The sequence below is a fragment of the Saccharomyces paradoxus genome, chromosome XIV (assembly GCF_002079055.1).
Source record: "Saccharomyces paradoxus chromosome XIV, complete sequence".
In the NCBI taxonomy this organism is placed as follows: Eukaryota; Fungi; Ascomycota; class Saccharomycetes; order Saccharomycetales; family Saccharomycetaceae; genus Saccharomyces; species Saccharomyces paradoxus.
This window is the reverse complement of record NC_047500.1, coordinates 1-19037: the sequence shown is the minus strand read 5'-3', so window position 1 is coordinate 19037 and position 19037 is coordinate 1. Positions and strand designations below refer to the sequence as shown.

The 19037-nt window shown below is 40.7% G+C and overlaps 5 protein-coding genes across 5 annotated transcripts; 1 reads left to right on the top strand and 4 right to left on the bottom strand.

Moving 5' to 3' along the window:
* Positions 1-54: 54 nt before the first annotated feature.
* Positions 55-1185, top strand: AAD14 (putative aryl-alcohol dehydrogenase; the record flags this gene model as incomplete). The annotated part of the gene is made up of 1 exon (XM_033912747.1): positions 55-1185. The coding sequence occupies one exon, from the start codon at positions 55-57 to the stop codon at positions 1183-1185; it is 1131 nt and encodes a 376-aa protein (XP_033768638.1).
* A 263-nt stretch (positions 1186-1448) lies between these two features.
* THI12 (4-amino-5-hydroxymethyl-2-methylpyrimidine phosphate synthase) lies at positions 1449-2471 on the bottom strand (the record flags this gene model as incomplete). The annotated part of the gene is made up of 1 exon (XM_033912746.1): positions 1449-2471. One exon carries the CDS (start codon positions 2469-2471, stop codon positions 1449-1451), a length of 1023 nt encoding a protein of 340 aa, XP_033768637.1.
* A 657-nt stretch (positions 2472-3128) lies between these two features.
* On the bottom strand, positions 3129-4025 carry SNZ2 (pyridoxine biosynthesis protein SNZ2; the record flags this gene model as incomplete). Its single annotated transcript, XM_033912745.1, has 1 exon — positions 3129-4025. The coding sequence occupies one exon, from the start codon at positions 4023-4025 to the stop codon at positions 3129-3131; it is 897 nt and encodes a 298-aa protein (XP_033768636.1).
* Positions 4026-5139: 1114 nt separating this feature from the next.
* Positions 5140-5817, bottom strand: DDI2 (cyanamide hydratase; the record flags this gene model as incomplete). The annotated part of the gene is made up of 1 exon (XM_033912744.1): positions 5140-5817. One exon carries the CDS (start codon positions 5815-5817, stop codon positions 5140-5142), a length of 678 nt encoding a protein of 225 aa, XP_033768635.1.
* Positions 5818-9087: 3270 nt separating this feature from the next.
* Positions 9088-10227, bottom strand: SPAR_N00030 (DUP/COS family protein; the record flags this gene model as incomplete). The annotated part of the gene is made up of 1 exon (XM_033912743.1): positions 9088-10227. One exon carries the CDS (start codon positions 10225-10227, stop codon positions 9088-9090), a length of 1140 nt encoding a protein of 379 aa, XP_033768634.1.
* Positions 10228-19037: the final 8810 nt, after the last annotated feature.

Here is a 19037-nt window from a genome sequence, read left to right as displayed (position 1 = left end):
GGCTTTGTATTTTACTTAACATATTGTCTATTGCCATAAAAAACCACTATCAGCATGAATGACTTGTTTAAACCTCTACCTGAACCACCTACCGAGTTGGGACGTCTCAGGGTTCTTTCTAAAACTGCCGGCATAAGAGTTTCACCGCTAATTCTGGGAGGAGCTTCAATCGGCGACGCATGGTCAGGCTTTATGGGCTCTATGAATAAGGAACAGGCTTTTGAACTTCTTGATGCTTTTTATGAAGCAGGAGGTAATTGCATTGATACTGCAAACAGTTACCAAAATGAAGAGTCAGAGATTTGGATAGGTGAATGGATGAAATCAAGAAAGTTGCGTGACCAAATTGTAATTGCCACCAAGTTTACCGGAGATTATAAGAAGTATGAAGTAGGTGGCGGTAAAAGTGCCAACTATTGTGGTAATCACAAGCGTAGTTTACATGTGAGTGTGAGGGATTCTCTCCGCAAATTGCAAACTGATTGGATTGATATACTTTACGTTCACTGGTGGGATTATATGAGTTCAATCGAAGAAGTTATGGATAGTTTGCATATTTTAGTTCAGCAAGGCAAGGTTCTATATTTAGGAGTATCTGATACACCTGCTTGGGTTGTTTCTGCGGCAAATTACTACGCTACATCTCATGGTAAAACTCCTTTTAGCGTCTATCAAGGTAAATGGAATGTATTGAACAGGGACTTTGAGCGTGATATCATTCCAATGGCTAGGCATTTTGGTATGGCTCTAGCCCCATGGGATGTCATGGGAGGTGGAAGATTTCAGAGTAAAAAAGCAATGGAAGAACGGAAGAAGAATGGAGAGGGTCTGCGTACTTTTGTGGGTGGCCCCGAACAGACAGAATTGGAGGTTAAAATCAGTGAAGCATTGAATAAAATTGCTGAGGAACATGGAACTGAGTCTGTTACTGCTATCGCTATTGCCTATGTTCGCTCTAAAGCGAAAAATGTTTTCCCATTGGTTGGAGGAAGGAAAATTGAACATCTCAAGCAGAACATTGAGGCTTTGAGTATTAAATTAACACCGGAACAAATAGAATACCTGGAAAGTATTGTTCCTTTTGATGTTGGCTTTCCCAAAAGTTTAATAGGAGATGACCCAGCGGTAACCAAGAAGCTTTCACCCCTCACATCGATGTCTGCCAGGATAGCTTTTGACAATTAGTTAAATTGATTATTTTATGTTAATATCTATCTACTGTATTTTGAAAAGAAGCTACAAATTATACGCAGTTGCCTTATCCACCGAGTGTGTGCAAATTTTGCAAGGAAATAAAGTGTTAAGATAAACGAAGTTCATTTAAAGCTTGTATACATGCTCTGATACGTAAATATGTATGTCTATATATCGAGTAGGAAACAAAAGCTAATGTGAAATCATAAACAAGTCGTAGAGGAAGGCTGCGCTCGAGGAGTGACGAAGTGCGTTTAAGCTGGAAGAGCCAATCTCTTGAAAGTGCCTTCCTTTCTACATTTTTCTTGATGAATAGCCATCAATCTTTGAGCTTCCAAAGGATCGGAAACTTCTTCTGGTTCTGGCCATGACAAGTATTCATTAGTGTAGTTGGAGACGTAGTCTGGTGGCAAAATAGCCAATCTCTTACCATAGCCGGTAACTTTCTTCCAGTCACGATGAACATTGTACAAAGATGAAGAGAAGTAAGCGTAACATCTTTGGTATTGCTTGTAGGATAGATCGTTGTTCAATTGAGGCTTGAAGTCAATGTATTCTTTCCAAGCCTTGACAGGGTCTGCTAAAACGTAGTCGGTAGCTTTCTTGATAGCATTCAAGAACTTTCTGACCTTTTCAGGGTTCTTCTTCAAAAATTCATCGTTACAGATGTAAAGGACGGTGCAGAAACAACAGCAACCCAAACAAGCCAGCTTGTCAATTCTCAACATCTTGGCATCGGAAGCTGGTCTCCCTTGCTTAGCCAAGTATTCTTCCAGTTCAACTTGTTGCATACATTCGATACCGATACCAGCATCGATCTTACCTTCGATGATGTACTTGGCAACATTCATACCACATCTGACTGCGGTGTAGTCTTCTGGCTTCATACCGTAGTGCTTAGTTAATTCATCGATTTGAATCTTACCAAATTCACCAACGTAACCGATCTTCTTGCCCTTTAGGGATTGGAAGTCTTCAGTAATACCACTACCTTTTAGGTACAAGACACCAGTGAATGGTTCGTCCAACAAAGAGGCAACAGAGGTGACTGGGAAACCACGGGCCTTAGCAGCCAAAGTGTGGATCATGGCTTTCAAACCCATGTCGACCTTTCCAGATCCAATCAACTCCGTGACATCTGAAGGATTGGTTGGCTCTAGGATAGCCATGTCTAGGCCTTGTTCCTTGAAGTAACCTTTGGTTTGAGCCAAGAAAATTGGAATGTGGTATGGAGTTGGTTGCCAGTTCAATAAAAATGTAATCTTATCGGTAGACATATCTTGGAAATGTTTTTGCTGTTGATGTGTGATTATCTTTACAATTGAGAGAAGAGAAGAGAAGAGAAGAGAAGAAGAACAAGAAAACTCTTCATAAGGGCTATAATACAAGCTTTTTATATGTTTTGTTATCTGTCGTTTTGGGAGATTGCAAGCTTTGAACGTTGTCTTATTTGCTTTCACGGCACCACCTTACATCGCCTGAATAAATAATATTTATAGCTTACTGTTAGTTGAATAATTCATATATTTCATAACGCATAAGCCGTTCAAATCTAATTGAGCTAGTTGCATTATAATTAAAAGCCGATAAATGTATTAATCTTGTTACCTCGAGGTGATTTGCTGTCTTTACGCATTACGCGCCAATCTCTTCCCTTAAAAAAATAAATCAACTCATCGCTTAATCGCATATCCTAGTCATCCTCAAAGAGAATATACATGCAGATATATATATATATATGTAAACGAGTGTGCCTTTTAGGCAAAGTCAGTATGGAAGATTCATAGAGTACAGAAGTATCCCTGTTTAATTTTCATATTTACAAACTAGTTGAATAAAGTAGTATTATGTAATGCTACCTAATATTTAGAAACTACGATACGTCAATCGGTCTTTGAAAGAAAAAAATGAATATTCTCTAAGCACCGCTCATTCTACCACCCGATTTCAGAAAGTCTTGCGCTGTTTTTACCTCCTGCTTCATTGATTGATTGGATGGAAATGCCTCCCATCAAATCACCCAAATCGCTGGACACTTTTAATAGTTTTTCTGGGTTATCGTAGTGAGTTGTGGCTTCAACAATAGCGCATGCCAACTTCTCAGGATCTGATGATTTGAATATACCTGAGCCAACAAAAACGCCTTCACAGCCCAATTGCATCAATAAAGCAGCGTCTGCGGGAGTAGCAACCCCACCAGCAGCGAAATTGACTACAGGAAGCTTTCCCTTTGATAGCGTGGTTTTCAATAACTCTATGGGAACTCGTAGTTCTGCGGCTTTTGCAGCAAAATCCGACTCGTCTTTCAAAGTCTCTCTATACTGCTGGATTTCCGCCTTAATCTTGGTGATGTGCTTGACAGCTTCGGAAACATCACCAGTACCTGCTTCACCTTTGGTACGGATCATTGCAGCACCTTCGTTTATTCTTCTCAATGCCTCACCCAAATCCTTGGCACCGCAAACAAATGGGACCTTAAAATTATTCTTTTCAATGTGGTGTGTCCAATCAGCTGGAGTCAAGACTTCACTTTCGTCGATGTAATCTACTTGTAGCGCTTCTAAGATTTGTGCCTCCACAAAGTGTCCTATACGGACCTTTGCCATCACTGGAATCGAAACAGCTTCCATAATTTCTTTGATCATGTGGGGATCTGACATGCGGCATACTTGGCCAGACTTGCGCATGTCAGCTGGAATGCGTTCTAATGCCATTACAGCACAAGCGCCCGCTCTTTCAGCGATAATAGCCTGTTCAGGTGTAACGACGTCCATAATTACACCGCCCTTCAACATCTGGGCTAGCCCAGTTTTGACCTTGAATTCTGACATTTTTTCTTTTTTTAGTCTTCTAGGATATCTATTTTATTATTGTTCCTTTCTAGGAGGCACAATAGTACACGAATGGTCGAGAAGCATACCGGTCTTATATGTTTGTAAAATTCATTCACACATGAACATTTAGTTCTGATCTTTTCTTGCCACGCATTCTATCATCCACAGGATATAATGTGCCTACTGATATGCCATTAAGCGGCGCGTCACTTTATTGGAAACTGTAAGAATAGTTGGATTATGTTTCAGCATTCAATTTTGAAAAAAAAATACTCATTGATAAATGCCCATTTTTGTTTGCGAGCAGCACACTCTTAGCTTTTCTAAACAGTCTAGAGCCATGACAGTAGCAATACCTTAAAGAATGACCATCGTTATCGGAGTCCTGGCGTTACAAGGTGCATTCATTGAACATGTCCGACACATAGAAAAATGCATCGTCGAAAACAAAGATCACTATACAGAAAAATTAACTGTGATTACAGTAAGGGATAATAATCAACTAACCAAATGTGATGCGTTGATTATACCTGGAGGAGAGTCAACTGCGATGTCTCTCATCGCGGAAAGAACTGGATTTTACGACGATCTTCATGCATTCGTACATAACCCAAACAAGGTAACCTGGGGTACGTGTGCAGGCTTGATTTATCTTTCACAACAATTATCTAACGAAGAAAAATTGGTTAGGACGTTGAATTTACTGAAAGTTAAAGTAAAAAGAAATGCATTTGGGAGACAAGCCCAGTCTTCTACCCGAATCTGCGACTTTTCAGATTTTATTCCGTACTGTGATGATTTTCCTGCTACCTTTATAAGAGCTCCAGTGATAGATGAGGTGTTGGATCCGGAAGATGTGCGGGTCCTATATAAATTACATGGGAGGGATAATGGTGGTCAGGAACTAATTGTAGCCGCTAAGCAAAAAGACAATATTCTTGCCACATCATTTCATCCGGAATTGGCAGAAAATGATTTACGGTTTCACGATTGGTTCATCAGAGAATTTGTTCTTAAAAACTGCAGTAAATAAAAGGGACGTATAGTATAGTTATAGAGAAAGGAGGTCATCACTGTTCATTCTGAACTCGCCTCATTGAAACTTACCTATCTAATCATACCCAAAAGTATTGTTGATGACTGTCTTTGAAAAATCATCTCCCAAAGAACTAGTATGGCTCCACGGCTTTCTAGAATACTCAGTATCCACTACCATAGCAAAACATGATAACCAGTCTAGCCTTGGAAACTGTTTATTAATGGCCTTAATTGTATCGATATGAATCAAGTCGGTATTGGATCCGACATTGTCAAGAGTAGTAGCAATTTGCAGAATGAGCCCCAAAGTGGTAATATAACCAGTCTCCGTCAAATCCTGGTGACGGATAATGGCCTCAGTTACTGCATCTGCGTAGTCCTGATTTCCGCCCGTTGCATCAATAATAAGCTCCCTTGAAAGGATGCCGCCATAGTACTCAAATGACATCTTTGTGGCTCCCATATTCTTGTTTGTAGTTGCAATGTCATGAAGCAAGCAGGTGACATACAGGACTTCCTGATCCAAGTCCCATTCTGGAAATTGATCTCTTATGATAGCCACGCTATATTGAAAAACACGCAGAGAGTGGTTTAGAACGGGGCCAGTCAATTCTTTAGCGGCATATTCTCGAACAAGCGTAGCAATTTCACTGTTTGGAGGTGAAATCACGGTATGTGGTATGGGCGCATTCACTACTGGAATGGCCTTTTCGACCTCTCTAGGAACCTTTACAAATCCGTATTGTGACATGCTTGATTTTTTGGACAAGAGCAAGTTAAAAAACGGTACGAAGCAATTTTACCTTGATATATGGAAATTAACCCATTTATATACTATTTTTGTGGGCAGATTGTTCCCCAGAACTGTTTTTTACGGTCTGTAAGATTGATTGGTGCTCTTTAGAGAAAATAGAGTGTGGTGGAGTTTTTAATATTATAGAAATGATAGTGTCCATACCATGCACCTTGATGAGATCTTTTTCGCGGACATTGATTTTTGGGACCGTTCAAAAAGTTGTAGTGAGTTAACTCCGCATATTTGTCGTCTTTCTTTTTTTATGAGTATCAATCAGTCTTCTGCAATTTTAAGGGATCCAGTCCAGAAAGGTTGATTGTCATTGTAGTTAAGATCAAAATTCCTTCTAATTCAGCTCATACTGTATATACTTTCAATTTTCCCAAAAAAAAATGAATATAGTTAGTTTAGACCATCTAGTTCTAACCGTTGCTAGCATTCAACATTCATGCGACTTCTATAAAAGAGTGCTTGGATTTGGTGTTACATCATTCGGCAACAACCGCAAGGCTCTGACTTTTGGTAGCCAGAAAATCAATCTGCATGAGGTGGGGAAAGAGTTTGAGCCCAAGGCACAGAAGCCAACTTCCGGATCTGCCGATCTGTGTTTCATCTCAGAGGAGCCATTGAATAACATAGTTACGCACCTTGAAAGCTTGGATATTCCAATTGAGGAGGGACCCGTGATCTGTACGGGCGCAATCAGCTCAATATTATCAGTTTATATCCGCGATCCAGATGGAAACTTGATAGAAATATCAAATAAAATAAAATAAAATAAAAAAATGACACAACTATGCATTTTATAATATTAGACATATTTTAAGCGAATGATATTCAGAGTTATGGAGCAAAGTGGTACGTAGACTTCGCTGGCTGCAGCCGCAAAATATTTACATAGATACTTACATAATTGTGCGTTTTAGTATATGAAAACATGCAAGGGCTTACTGTGAGACGAGTGTAGTAAGGTATAGTACAACCGAGGAGAGACAAGGTATATAAAGGCAGTTTTTGGTCTCTTTTCTCGGAAGCTTCTCGGGCCGGAAGTTATTTTCGGATGATATGCGGATAATACGCGGCTGTGCTAAAATAGTTTTATTGCACGCGTAAATCAGGGACCAAGATATGCTATAGAAACCGCAGTGCAGGAACTGGTACATTTTTTTGTAGCTCAAAGTCAATACATATGTTACCGTCTAAAGTTAAACCTGGTTGGTGTACACCCTCCAGTTTATTAAAAGACGGCCTTTAATCTGAATTATCGCTCGGACATTTCAAATTCCAAAAGATTGTTCTACCCTTTCCGCAGCTCATAACAAGACGAGTGTGGCCAGAGATTAAAATGGAATTGATATATCAAAGGTTCAAGATAAAACGATTACTAAAAAAATTAGAGGCGACAAAATTAACTGAAGAACTAACAAACAATGAAAAAAAAAAAAAAAAAAAAAAAAAAATAGCTCAAAAAGTACATTGAAGAAATATGTTGTATTGCTGCTAACACACCACAGTACAAGAGCACTCATTTTCCTTGCTCGCAGGTCATTTTAGGTGCAGCTTTCTAAACATCAACGTTGTTTTGTCTCTAGTCTATTATAGAGTGAAATTTACAGAGCGCTCTCTCCCGTATAGTAAGTCCAGTTGGTAGCAGTAGACCTGAAGGTTTCCGTATAATGATAATTTACTGCGTAACATCGTATAAGGGAGTAGCAACGGCATTAATTATCGTGCTATTATCAAAGAAAACCCTTACCCTTTTAGTGCAATTATTGAACTCCGAATTCTATCGAACTCTTAACAGAAACCAAGAAGTGAAGAAAATTTAAAACATATTTTGTAAATATTCTGCTAACTGGAATGCATAGATAAGATTTCTTTTCCATTCAAAATGGCATGATGAGCATTTTTGACTTGGAACAAGGGTAAAAACAGCAAGGTTACAGCCGCGAAATTCTCTAATCATACTGACGGAAAGCCGTTTTGTTCTGAAGTTGTGAATTTATCGTTGAACCGTTGCAAAAAAACCATGCAGAAGTGTACTCACTGCTCTTCATTCTTACGTTTTCAGCGGCACACTTGTATGCCCCATAGTTTCAACGATTTCTTTCCTTTTTGCGTAATGGTTGCTTCTGGTTATTACGGTGACTATTCCTCCAACTTTGTTTAAAGCGTAGAGCACACTTGTCTTCGCCCATGGACAAAAAAGAATTTTACTGCTCGTTAATATCTTGCCGACAGTTGCAGATGCTAGGCCAGAAAAAAACAGATTAAATGCTTAAATGAATATTCCCATGGAATACGAATGTATATACGTATATGGTACTAGCCTCTTTGTTTTGCTCGGGTTCTGGGACTAAATCACCTCCATCCGTTCAATCAATCCGCATATGAAGTACTGTGAACTCAATTTATCAAGGCAGTGGCTGGATACAGTATATTATGAAGAGAATTTCTCCGATTTTGTCTTTGTAAAGTTTTTAAATCCTTCACAGTTTGAAGAGAAGATATATTGTTATACTTTACATATCACGAAAAGAACACCTGAAAATAAGAAACTCCTTTTGTATTATGAAGATGAATTTAAAAAGTATGGTCACGATGTCAGTGAGCTTGTTGGTGACGGTATCATCTTGCGTTCATGCTGGAACCGTCGACAGTAACCAGAGCGAGATTTATGAATATGCTAACTCCGTTGTGGACTCCATTGATTTGCAGCAAACAAACGACACTGTCAACCTAATTATAACTGAACTCAATGGTACTACTATTGGCTTCGATACAAACGTTATTAACATTCTTGAAGTCGACTATTCCTTTCTTCGCCAAGAAGTTAACCAAAAAACGCAAAAAAAGATAAAAAAAAATATTACCTCATTACAAGATATCATCATCCAAGCTAGAGGCTATACCGCTTGCGGTAAGTCGTTCGGCCATCCACAACCATCGCTATCGGGATGTAATACATAGCTCCGCAATGAGAAGAGACCACTTTAATATCACGAAGATGAACTTTCGAAAAAAAAAAGCGGTCAAAATGTAAGTGAACCTGTTGTTGACAACGGTATCGCCTCGGAACCTTTGAAAGTAAATAAACTTTCAGTTTCATATTTCCCTATAGTAACTCTATAACTTTCAGTCATAATAGTAAAGAGTAAAATACCTTTGGTTAGTCAGATCTGATGAATTACACAAACTATAAAATTGAAGAAGGCGCATTCGTTTCTACACCAAGGGCTCCTCACTGCGAGATAATTGGGCTTCTTTAATGTATGGCCATAGTTCAATGTTCAACGAAGCAAACCGCATAGGTTTCTTTAATGATAAAAGGCGATAGAAGAAGTGGCTAAAAAACCATTCACAGTCAATTCCATCGAAGAAAAACTCTTCATTCGTCCAGACTTTTTTTTCAAACAAGTACCTATTCATTTTCTTTGCAATTTCATTCCATCCATTCGCACCACCTTCTTGTTCATTTATAATAGTTGACAAGAACTGCATCTTGTGTTCCATTTTCATAAGTGAAACTCTCAGATTTTGGAAAGCTGGTACCATTATAAGAAAAATCCCTCCAAGATAGAGGATGCGAAATATAATGCAATAATTACGTGACACGTAGATACAGTTTAAAAAAGCAAGGAATTCCGCCAAAGAGTGAATAGTGAAGATCCTTTTAAGAACCCAGGTAAGCTTGAATCGGTGAACTTCCTTGGGGAGCTGCACGTCTTCCAGGTCAACAGGGCTCCATGCTTTCTCACTATTGAACAACTTCCATTGTTCGTCAACTTCTGTAGCATAGACTTCCAAAGCCTCTTCAATGTAAGGGACAGCACCTTTAAATGACTTAGCCTTGGCAGCTTCGTCCTTCTTCAAAGAGAATGGTTCGAGAAGAGTTGTTCTGAACATTCCTTGGCAGTCCGCAGCATCAAAAAAAAAGTACTTCGTATTCCAGGCTTTGTTTTCATAGAGGTAAGAATTCAGATTTCTTGCAACAGCTTCCCAATCATCAGCTTCTATACCTGGTGTATGTTCCAGAATTTCTTTGGAAAACTGAGTAAGTTGTTTCGATAAGGAACGTTTACGAGAAAGTAAATGAATGAGTGGTAAAACTATCAGCCCTAGAAACAGGAAAAAATACGAAACAATAAACGGGTAAATCCAATCGGAGGACATTTTCCACCAAACGCTAAGTGGCAACCATAATAGCAACCAGATACGAAACTCTAAGGACTTGTAAATCTCATAACATATCCATGTTAACTGGCTTCTGAAAACATTCTGAGGTAAAACAATCTTTTGGGGTTCGAGATGTTTGAGGGATAACGCATTTACGCTCTTCTCATCTTCGACTTCATTGTCTTTCATTTTGATAATGAGATGGCAGTTGGAGGGGTTTATTATATAGAGTTGCAACTTCTGGCTGTTCGATTTTATATAGCTGGAAAAAAAGCCGCCAAGGGGAGGGGCGCGCGTTCATGCAACCGTGGATGCAAGTGCTTATAGGTTTGCGATAACTTTGATTTATACGCAGTATGTAATTACGTTTAAGGAGTGAGAATTATGTGGGTAATTAGATAATTGTTGGGATTCCATTGTTACTAAAGGCTATAATATTAGGTATATAGAATATACTAGAAGTTCTCCTCGAGGATATAGGAATCCACAAAAGGGAATCGATAGTTCTACATAGTGTTATTATTTTATCTTCTTTCTTTTTATATGTTGTCATTCATTATCCTATTACATTATCAATCCTTGCATTTCAGCTTCCATTAGATTGGATGACTGTTTCTCAATCTTTATGTCATCCTCTTGCACCGCATATTATAATATACTATTAAATAGATGATATTGGAATTTCATTCCAACAAGGAGCAATCCAACTGCTCGCACAGCTCGGTTGCCGTCTAAAATGAAACACATATTTTAGCGTAGATTACCTGTCATAAAGTTGTGTAAATATGTAGTAGGAAAATGGAAGGGGTTATCCCATATCTTTTCCCTTGGGAAAGAGTCCATCCTATGAATGTCTGAGAGAAAGATTCATAAAATTTATTGGCCTTCTAAATATCAATACCCTTTTCTTAGACCTTTTCCACCATAAAAAAACTAAAGCAAAACCTAGAAGTATCGTTCACCTCAAACCATGACTTCTGGTTGTTACAACTCATATTGATTAACGGATGTACTCAGAATAGGAATATTTTGTGATCGAGTTGGTAAGATGAAATAAGGATATTATAGCATCTGCATTAGTATGTATTGTTCTTATAGTATAAGCATAGTGACCTTATATAGTGGCACCGAAATGAGTACACGACATTGAATTACGGTAGTACCGAGAGTGAGAAGATCTTGTAGTTGCGTTTGCATAACGATATTAGGACACGTCTTATGTTTATGATATCTCGCTTATGTTAATATATAGTGTGTTTATACCTTCTTATTGATAAATAGTATATTTTTATGTTTAGTTGATTTTAGTTGTGATTATTTGGTGGTATTTATATTAGTACATATAAAATGGGTAGTGGGTATTTGTATGAAAACGTTATAAAGCATGAAGTTAAGAGTATTTATATGATAATTGAGGTTGTGTGATCAGTTATAGATATTAAAATGTGGATAATCGTGGGTGTTATGGGTAAATGGCACAGGGTATAAACCGCTGAGGCAAGTGCCGTGTATGGTGATGTGGTGATGTATATGGTAGTGATCGAGTGAGAGATGACCTTGGTGTAGAGTATTATGGCGGGGTAAGTTGAGAGTGAGATGTGTTCTATAGCGTCCGTGTGCATATGCGATATCGTTAAATAAATGAAGGTGACTATGGTAGATTTAGGTATGTGGTAGTGATAGTTGGAGGTGGTAGTGATAGTTGGAGGTGGTAGTGATAGTTGGAGGTGGTATTGTTTGGGGGATGTGAAAGGTATAGTGGAGAGGTTGATAGTGTGGCAGGGTAAGTTACTTCTTGTATTGTTTACGTTTGATTGTTTAAATTAGATCTGTTTACATGTGGTATGTAGTGTTATAGTAAGGACGACATGGTAGATGGGGGAAGGTAGATGGATGGTAGGGTAAGTGGTAGTGAGAGTTGGATAGGAGATATTGGGAAGGGGGTAGATGGTGGTTGGGGAGCGGTGATGAATACTCGGATGATGGATGGTGGTTAGGAGTAGTGGAGTGGGAGAATGGGGCAGGGCATGGGGTGGTGAGGTAAGTGCCGTGGATTGTGATGTGGGAGAGGTAGGGTAAGAGGGGGGGAAAGATGAGAAGAGATAGAGGAGGGTAAGATGGAGTGAGGGAAGGGATGGAGTGAAGGTTAGGGTTAGGGTTAGGGTTAGTGTTAGGGTAGTGTGGGTGTGGGTGTGGTGTGTGGGTGTGGTGTGGTGTGTGTGGGTGTGGTGTGTGTGTGGGTGTGGTGTGGGTGTGGTGTGTGGGTGTGGTGTGTGGGTGTGGTATATATATGTCACTGTATTGCATGCTGGATGGTGTTAGACAAGGCCGTAGGGACATATAGCATCTAGGAAGTAACCTTGTACGAAAATAGGCATTATTTCCTGTTTAGGCGATTGTGACGCAGATTTTAGTCCAACGATCTAGCGTCAAGGAATTTTTTTATAGTGGGACATTGCACCAAGGAAGTAATTTGATACGTCGTTGGTGAATGGGTCTGTTTTCTTATTCGGCGGGGTAATACATTTTTGGGGGAAGTTTGTCTGTCTGACGCGCCATATGTAGGTACGCCAAAAAGGGCTCCTCTACTTCGAAGCGCGAGGTCGTATACCTAATAAGGAAATGTAATTTATAACTTTTTATTATATTGGTCTTTTCGAGAGCGGAAGAAGTTGTAGGCTAAGCGCAGGCTAAGCGTAGGTCCATGTTTAAAGTATCCAAGAGAATATCCACGAAGCGGCTGAGCAACGAACAGAATCCTGGTTCTCCTCGACTAAGCAGATAGTTAAGATACTGTGCACCATGGAAATTGAAAACGAAAGTACGTACCGAGTACTTTATTTTTGCAGGCCGGAAATCAAGGATGAATGAGACATCCTTCTGTTTTCTATGTTGTGCTTGAAGGGGACAGACAGTCCCTTATCTTAGTGAGATTTCTTATTAACTGAATTTTCTTTGCTGCTGCTAGAGATTCTGCATCTTCTCAATAGCTTAATTATTACATTCTTAGATGATGATAAGACGGAAACTGGACAATCTTTTGTTTATATTGATGGATTTCTTGTCAAAAAGCATAACAATCAACATACTATTGTTAATTTCGAAACTTACAAAAATAAAATGAAAGTTTCCGATAGGCGTAAGTTTGAAAAAGCAAACTTTGACGAGTTTGAGTCGGCTCTAAATAACAAAAACGACTTGGTACATTGTCCCTCAATAACTTTATTTGAATCGATCCCCACGGAAGTGCGGTCATTCTACGAAGACGAAAAGTCTGGTCTAATCAAAGTGGTAAAATTCAGAACTGGTGCAATGGATAGGAAAAGGTCTTTTGAAAAAATAGTCATTTCCGTCATGGTCGGGAAAAATGTACAAAAGTTCCTGACGTTTGTTGAAGACGAACCAGATTTCCAGGGCGGACCAATCCCTTCAAAGTATCTTATTCCCAAGAAAATCAACTTGATGGTCTACACGTTGTTTCAAGTGCATACTTTGAAATTCAATAGAAAGGATTACGATACCCTTTCTCTTTTTTACCTCAACAGAGGATACTATAATGAGTTGAGTTTCCGTGTCCTGGAACGTTGTTACGAAACAGCAAGTGCCAGGCCGAACGACAGCTCTACGATGCGTACTTTCACCAACTTTGTTTCTGGCACACCTATTGTAAGGAATCTTCAGAAAAGCACCATAAGGAAATATGGATACAATTTGGCACCCTATATGTTTTTGTTACTACACGTAGATGAGCTATCGATTTTTTCCGCATATCAAGCAAGTCTACCTGGTGAAAAGAAGGTCGACACAGAGCGGCTGAAGCGTGATCTATGCCCACGTAAACCCACTGAGATAAAATACTTTTCACAGATATGTAACGATATGATGAACAAAAAAGACCGATTGGGTGATATTTTGCATATTATCTTGCGAGCATGTGCGCTTAATTTTGGGGCAGGTCCCCGTGGTGGCGCTGGTGACGAAGAGGATCGATCTATTACGAATGAAGAACCCATTATTCCCTCTGTGGACGAGCATGGCTTGAAAGTATGTAAGTTGCGCAGTCCTAACACTCCACGAAGACTCAGAAAAACACTAGATGCCGTGAAAGCTTTATTGGTGTCGTCTTGTGCTTGTACCGCAAGGGATTTAGATATATTTGATGACAACAACGGCGTTGCAATGTGGAAATGGATCAAAATTCTGTACCACGAAGTAGCGCGGGAAACCACGCTGAAGGACTCTTATAGAATAACTTTGGTACCTTCTTCTGATGGTATATCAGTATGTGGAAAACTTTTTAATCGCGAGTATGTCCGCGGCTTTTACTTTGCATGCAAGGCTCAGTTCGATAACCTTTGGGGAGAGTTGAACAACTGCTTTTATATGCCTACAGTGGTTGATATTGCCGGCCTCATTTTGCGTAATCGAGAAGTTTTGTTCAGAGAGCCAAAGCGAGGAATTGACGAGTATCTGGAAAACGATTCTTTTCTTCAAATGATACCTGTTAAATATCGTGAAATTGTGCTGCCCAAGTTGAGAAGAGATACTAACAAAATGACCGCGGCTCTTAAAAATAAAGTCACTGTTGCAATTGACGAGCTTACGGTGCCACTTATGTGGATGGTCCATTTTGCCGTAGGATACCCTTACCGTTATCCAGAGCTTCAGCTACTCGCTTTTGCCGGTCCTCAGCGCAACGTATACGTCGACGATACAACAAGACGCATCCAACTGTACACTGATTACAACAAGAACGGTTCATCGGAGCCTCGACTAAAGACGCTTGACGGACTCACTTCAGATTACGTGTTTTATTTTGTCACTGTGCTAAGGCAAATGCAAATATGTGCGCTTGGTAACAGTTATGACGCTTTTAATCATGATCCTTGGATGGATGTGGTGGGATTTGAGGATCCAGATCAAGTAACAAATCGAGACATTTCGAGGATAGTTTTGTATTCCTACATGTTTCTGAATACCGCGAAGGGCTGTCTGGTTGAATACGCAACTTTTCGGCAGTACATGAGGGAACTTCCGAAGAATGCACCTCAGAAGCTGAATTTTCGGGAGATGCGTCAGGGGTTGATTGCCCTAGGACGGCACTGCGTAGGTAGCAGATTTGAAACAGATTTGTACGAGTCGGCGACGAGTGAACTCATGGCCAATCATTCCGTTCAAACAGGGCGAAATATTTACGGTGTGGATTCCTTTTCGTTAACTAGTGTCAGTGGGACGACCGCCACTTTATTGCAGGAACGAGCTTCCGAGCGCTGGATTCAATGGTTAGGCCTTGAAAGCGACTACCATTGTTCATTCTCTAGTACTCGGAATGCGGAAGACGTAGTGGCAGGTGAGGCGGCGAGTTCAGATCATCATCAAAAAATTTCAAGAGTAACGCGAAAAAGGCCCCGAGAGCCCAAGAGTACAAACGATATCCTCGTCGCAGGCCAGAAACTCTTTGGCAGCTCCTTTGAATTCAGGGACTTGCATCAGTTGCGCTTATGTCATGAAATATACATGGCAGACACACCCTCTGTGGCAGTACAGGCCCCACCGGGCTATGGTAAGACGGAGTTATTTCATCTCCCCTTGATAGCACTGGCGTCTAAGGGCGACGTGAAATATGTGTCGTTTCTGTTTGTACCGTACACAGTGTTGCTTGCTAATTGCATGATCAGGTTGGGCCGATGCGGTTGCTTGAATGTGGCCCCTGTAAGAAACTTTATTGAAGAAGGTTACGATGGCGTTACTGATTTATACGTGGGGATCTACGATGATCTTGCTAGCACTAATTTCACAGACAGGATAGCTGCGTGGGAGAATATTGTTGAGTGCACCTTTAGGACCAACAACGTAAAATTGGGTTATCTCATTGTAGATGAGTTTCACAACTTTGAAACGGAGGTCTACCGGCAGTCGCAATTTGGGGGCATAACTAACCTTGATTTTGACGCTTTTGAGAAAGCAATCTTTTTGAGCGGCACAGCCCCTGAGGCTGTAGCTGATGCTGCGTTGCAGCGTCTTGGGCTTACGGGACTGGCCAAGAAATCGATGGACATCAACGAGCTCAAACGGTCGGAAGATCTCAGCAGAGGTCTATCCAGCTATCCAACACGGATGTTTAATCTAATCAAGGAGAAATCCGAGGTGCCTTTAGGGCATGTTCATAAAATTTGGAAGAAAGTGGAATCACAGCCCGAAGAAGCACTGAAGCTTCTTTTAGCCCTGTTTGAAATTGAACCAGAGTCGAAGGCCATTGTAGTTGCAAGCACAACCAACCAAGTGGAAGAATTGGCCTGCTCTTGGAGAAAGTATTTTAGGGTGGTATGGATACACGGGAAGCTGGGTGCTGCAGAAAAGGTGTCTCGCACAAAGGAGTTTGTCACTGACGGTAGCATGCGAGTTCTCATCGGAACGAAATTAGTGACTGAAGGAATTGACATTAAGCAATTGATGATGGTGATCATGCTTGATAATAGACTTAATATTATTGAGCTCATTCAAGGCGTAGGGAGACTAAGAGATGGGGGCCTCTGTTATCTATTATCTAGAAAAAACAGTTGGGCGGCAAGGAATCGTAAGGGTGAATTACCACCAATTAAGGAAGGCTGTATAACCGAACAGGTACGCGAGTTCTATGGACTTGAATCAAAGAAAGGAAAAAAGGGCCAGCATGTTGGATGCTGTGGCTCCAGGACAGACCTGTCTGCTGACACAGTGGAACTGATAGAAAGAATGGACAGATTGGCTGAAAATCAGGCGACAGCTTCCATGTCGATCGTTGCGTTACCGTCTAGCTTCCAGGAGAGCAATAGCAGTGACAGGTACAGAAAGTATTGCAGCAGTGATGAGGACAGCAACACGTGCATTCATGGTAGTACTAATGCCAGTACTAACGCCAGTACTAATGCGACTACCACTGCTAGTACCAACGCCAGGACTAATGCGACTACCAATGCTAGTACTAGTGCGACTACCAATGCCAGTACCAATGCGACTACCAACTCCAGCACTAATGCCAGTACCAATGCGACTACCAACTCCAGCACTAATGCTACTACCACTGCCAGCACCAACGTCAGGACTAGTGCTACTACCACTGCCAGCATCAACGTCAGGACTAGTGCTACTACCACTGAAAGTACCAACTCCAGCACTAATGCGACTACCACTGCCAGCATCAACGTCAGGACTAATGCTACTACCACTGAAAGTACCAACTCCAGCACTAATGCTACTACCACCGAAAGTACCAACTCCAACACTAGTGCTACTACCACTGCTAGCACCAACTCCAGCACTAATGCTACTACCACTGAAAGTACCAACGCTAGTGCCAAGGAGGACGCCAATAAAGATGGCAATGCTGAGGATAATAGATTCCATCCAGTCACCGACATTAACAAAGAGCCGTATAAGCGGAAAGGGAGTCAAATGGTTTTGCTAGAGAGAAAGAAACTGAAAGCACAATTTCCCAATACTTCCGAGAATATGAATGTCTTACAGTTTCTTGGATTTCGGTCTGACGAAATTAAACATCTTTTCCTCTATGGTATTGACATATACTTCTGCCCAGAGGGCGTATTCACACAATACGGATTATGCAAGGGCTGTCAAAAGATGTTCGAGCTCTGTGTCTGTTGGGCTGGCCAGAAAGTATCGTATCGGAGGATGGCTTGGGAAGCACTAGCTGTGGAGAGAATGCTGCGAAATGACGAGGAATACAAAGAATACTTGGAAGACATCGAGCCATATCATGGGGACCCTGTAGGATATTTGAAATATTTTAGCGTAAAAAGGAGAGAGATCTACTCTCAGATACAGAGAAATTATGCTTGGTACCTGGCCATTACTAGAAGAAGAGAAACAATTAGTGTATTGGATTCGACAAGAGGCAAGCAAGGGAGCCAAGTTTTCCGCATGTCTGGAAGGCAGATCAAAGAGTTGTATTATAAAGTATGGAGCAACTTGCGTGAATCGAAGACAGAGGTACTGCAGTACTTTTTGAACTGGGACGAGAAAAAGTGCCAGGAAGAATGGGAGGCAAAAGACGATACGGTCTTTGTGGAAGCGCTCGAGAAAGTTGGAGTTTTTCAGCGTTTGCGTTCCATGACGAGCGCTGGACTGCAGGGTCCGCAGTACGTCAAGCTGCAGTTTAGCAGGCATCATCGGCAGTTGAGGAGCAGATATGAATTAAGTCTAGGAATGCACTTGCGAGATCAGATTGCGCTGGGAGTTACCCCATCTAAAGTGCCGCATTGGACGGCATTCCTGTCGATGCTGATAGGGCTGTTCTACAATAAAATATTTCGGCAGAAACTGGAGTATCTTTTGGAGCAGATTTCGGAGGTGTGGTTGCTACCACATTGGGTTGATTTAGCAAACGTTGAAGTTCTCGCTGCAGATAACACGAGGGTACCGCTGTACATGCTGATGGTAGCGGTTCACAAAGAGCTGGATAGCGATGATGTTCCAGACGGTAGATTTGATATATTATTATGTAGAGATTCGAGCAGAGAAGTTGGAGAGTGAAGGAAATTGTTGTTACGAAAGTCACTGATTATGTATTGTGTAGTATAGTATATTGTAAGAAATTTTTTTTGTAGGGAATATGCGTTTTGATGTAGTATTTCACTGTTTTGATTTAGTGTTTGTTGCACGGCAGTAGCGAGAGACAAGTGCGAAAGAGTAGGATAAAAAGACAATCTATAAAAAGTAAACATAAAATAAAGGTAGTAAGTAGCCTTTGGTCGAACATCCGGGTAAGAGTCAATAGGGCTTGGAGGAGACGTACATGAGGGCTATTTAGGGCTATTTAGGGCTATGTATAAGTGCTGTAGGGCTAAAGAACAGGATTTCATTTTCATTTTTTTTAATTTCGGTCAGAAAGCCGGGTAAGGAGTGACAGCGAGAGTAAAGATAGATGTGAAAAGTGTGTGTGGGTGTGTGGGTGTGTGGGTGTGTGGGTGTGGTGTGTGTGGGTGTGGGTGTGTGTGGGT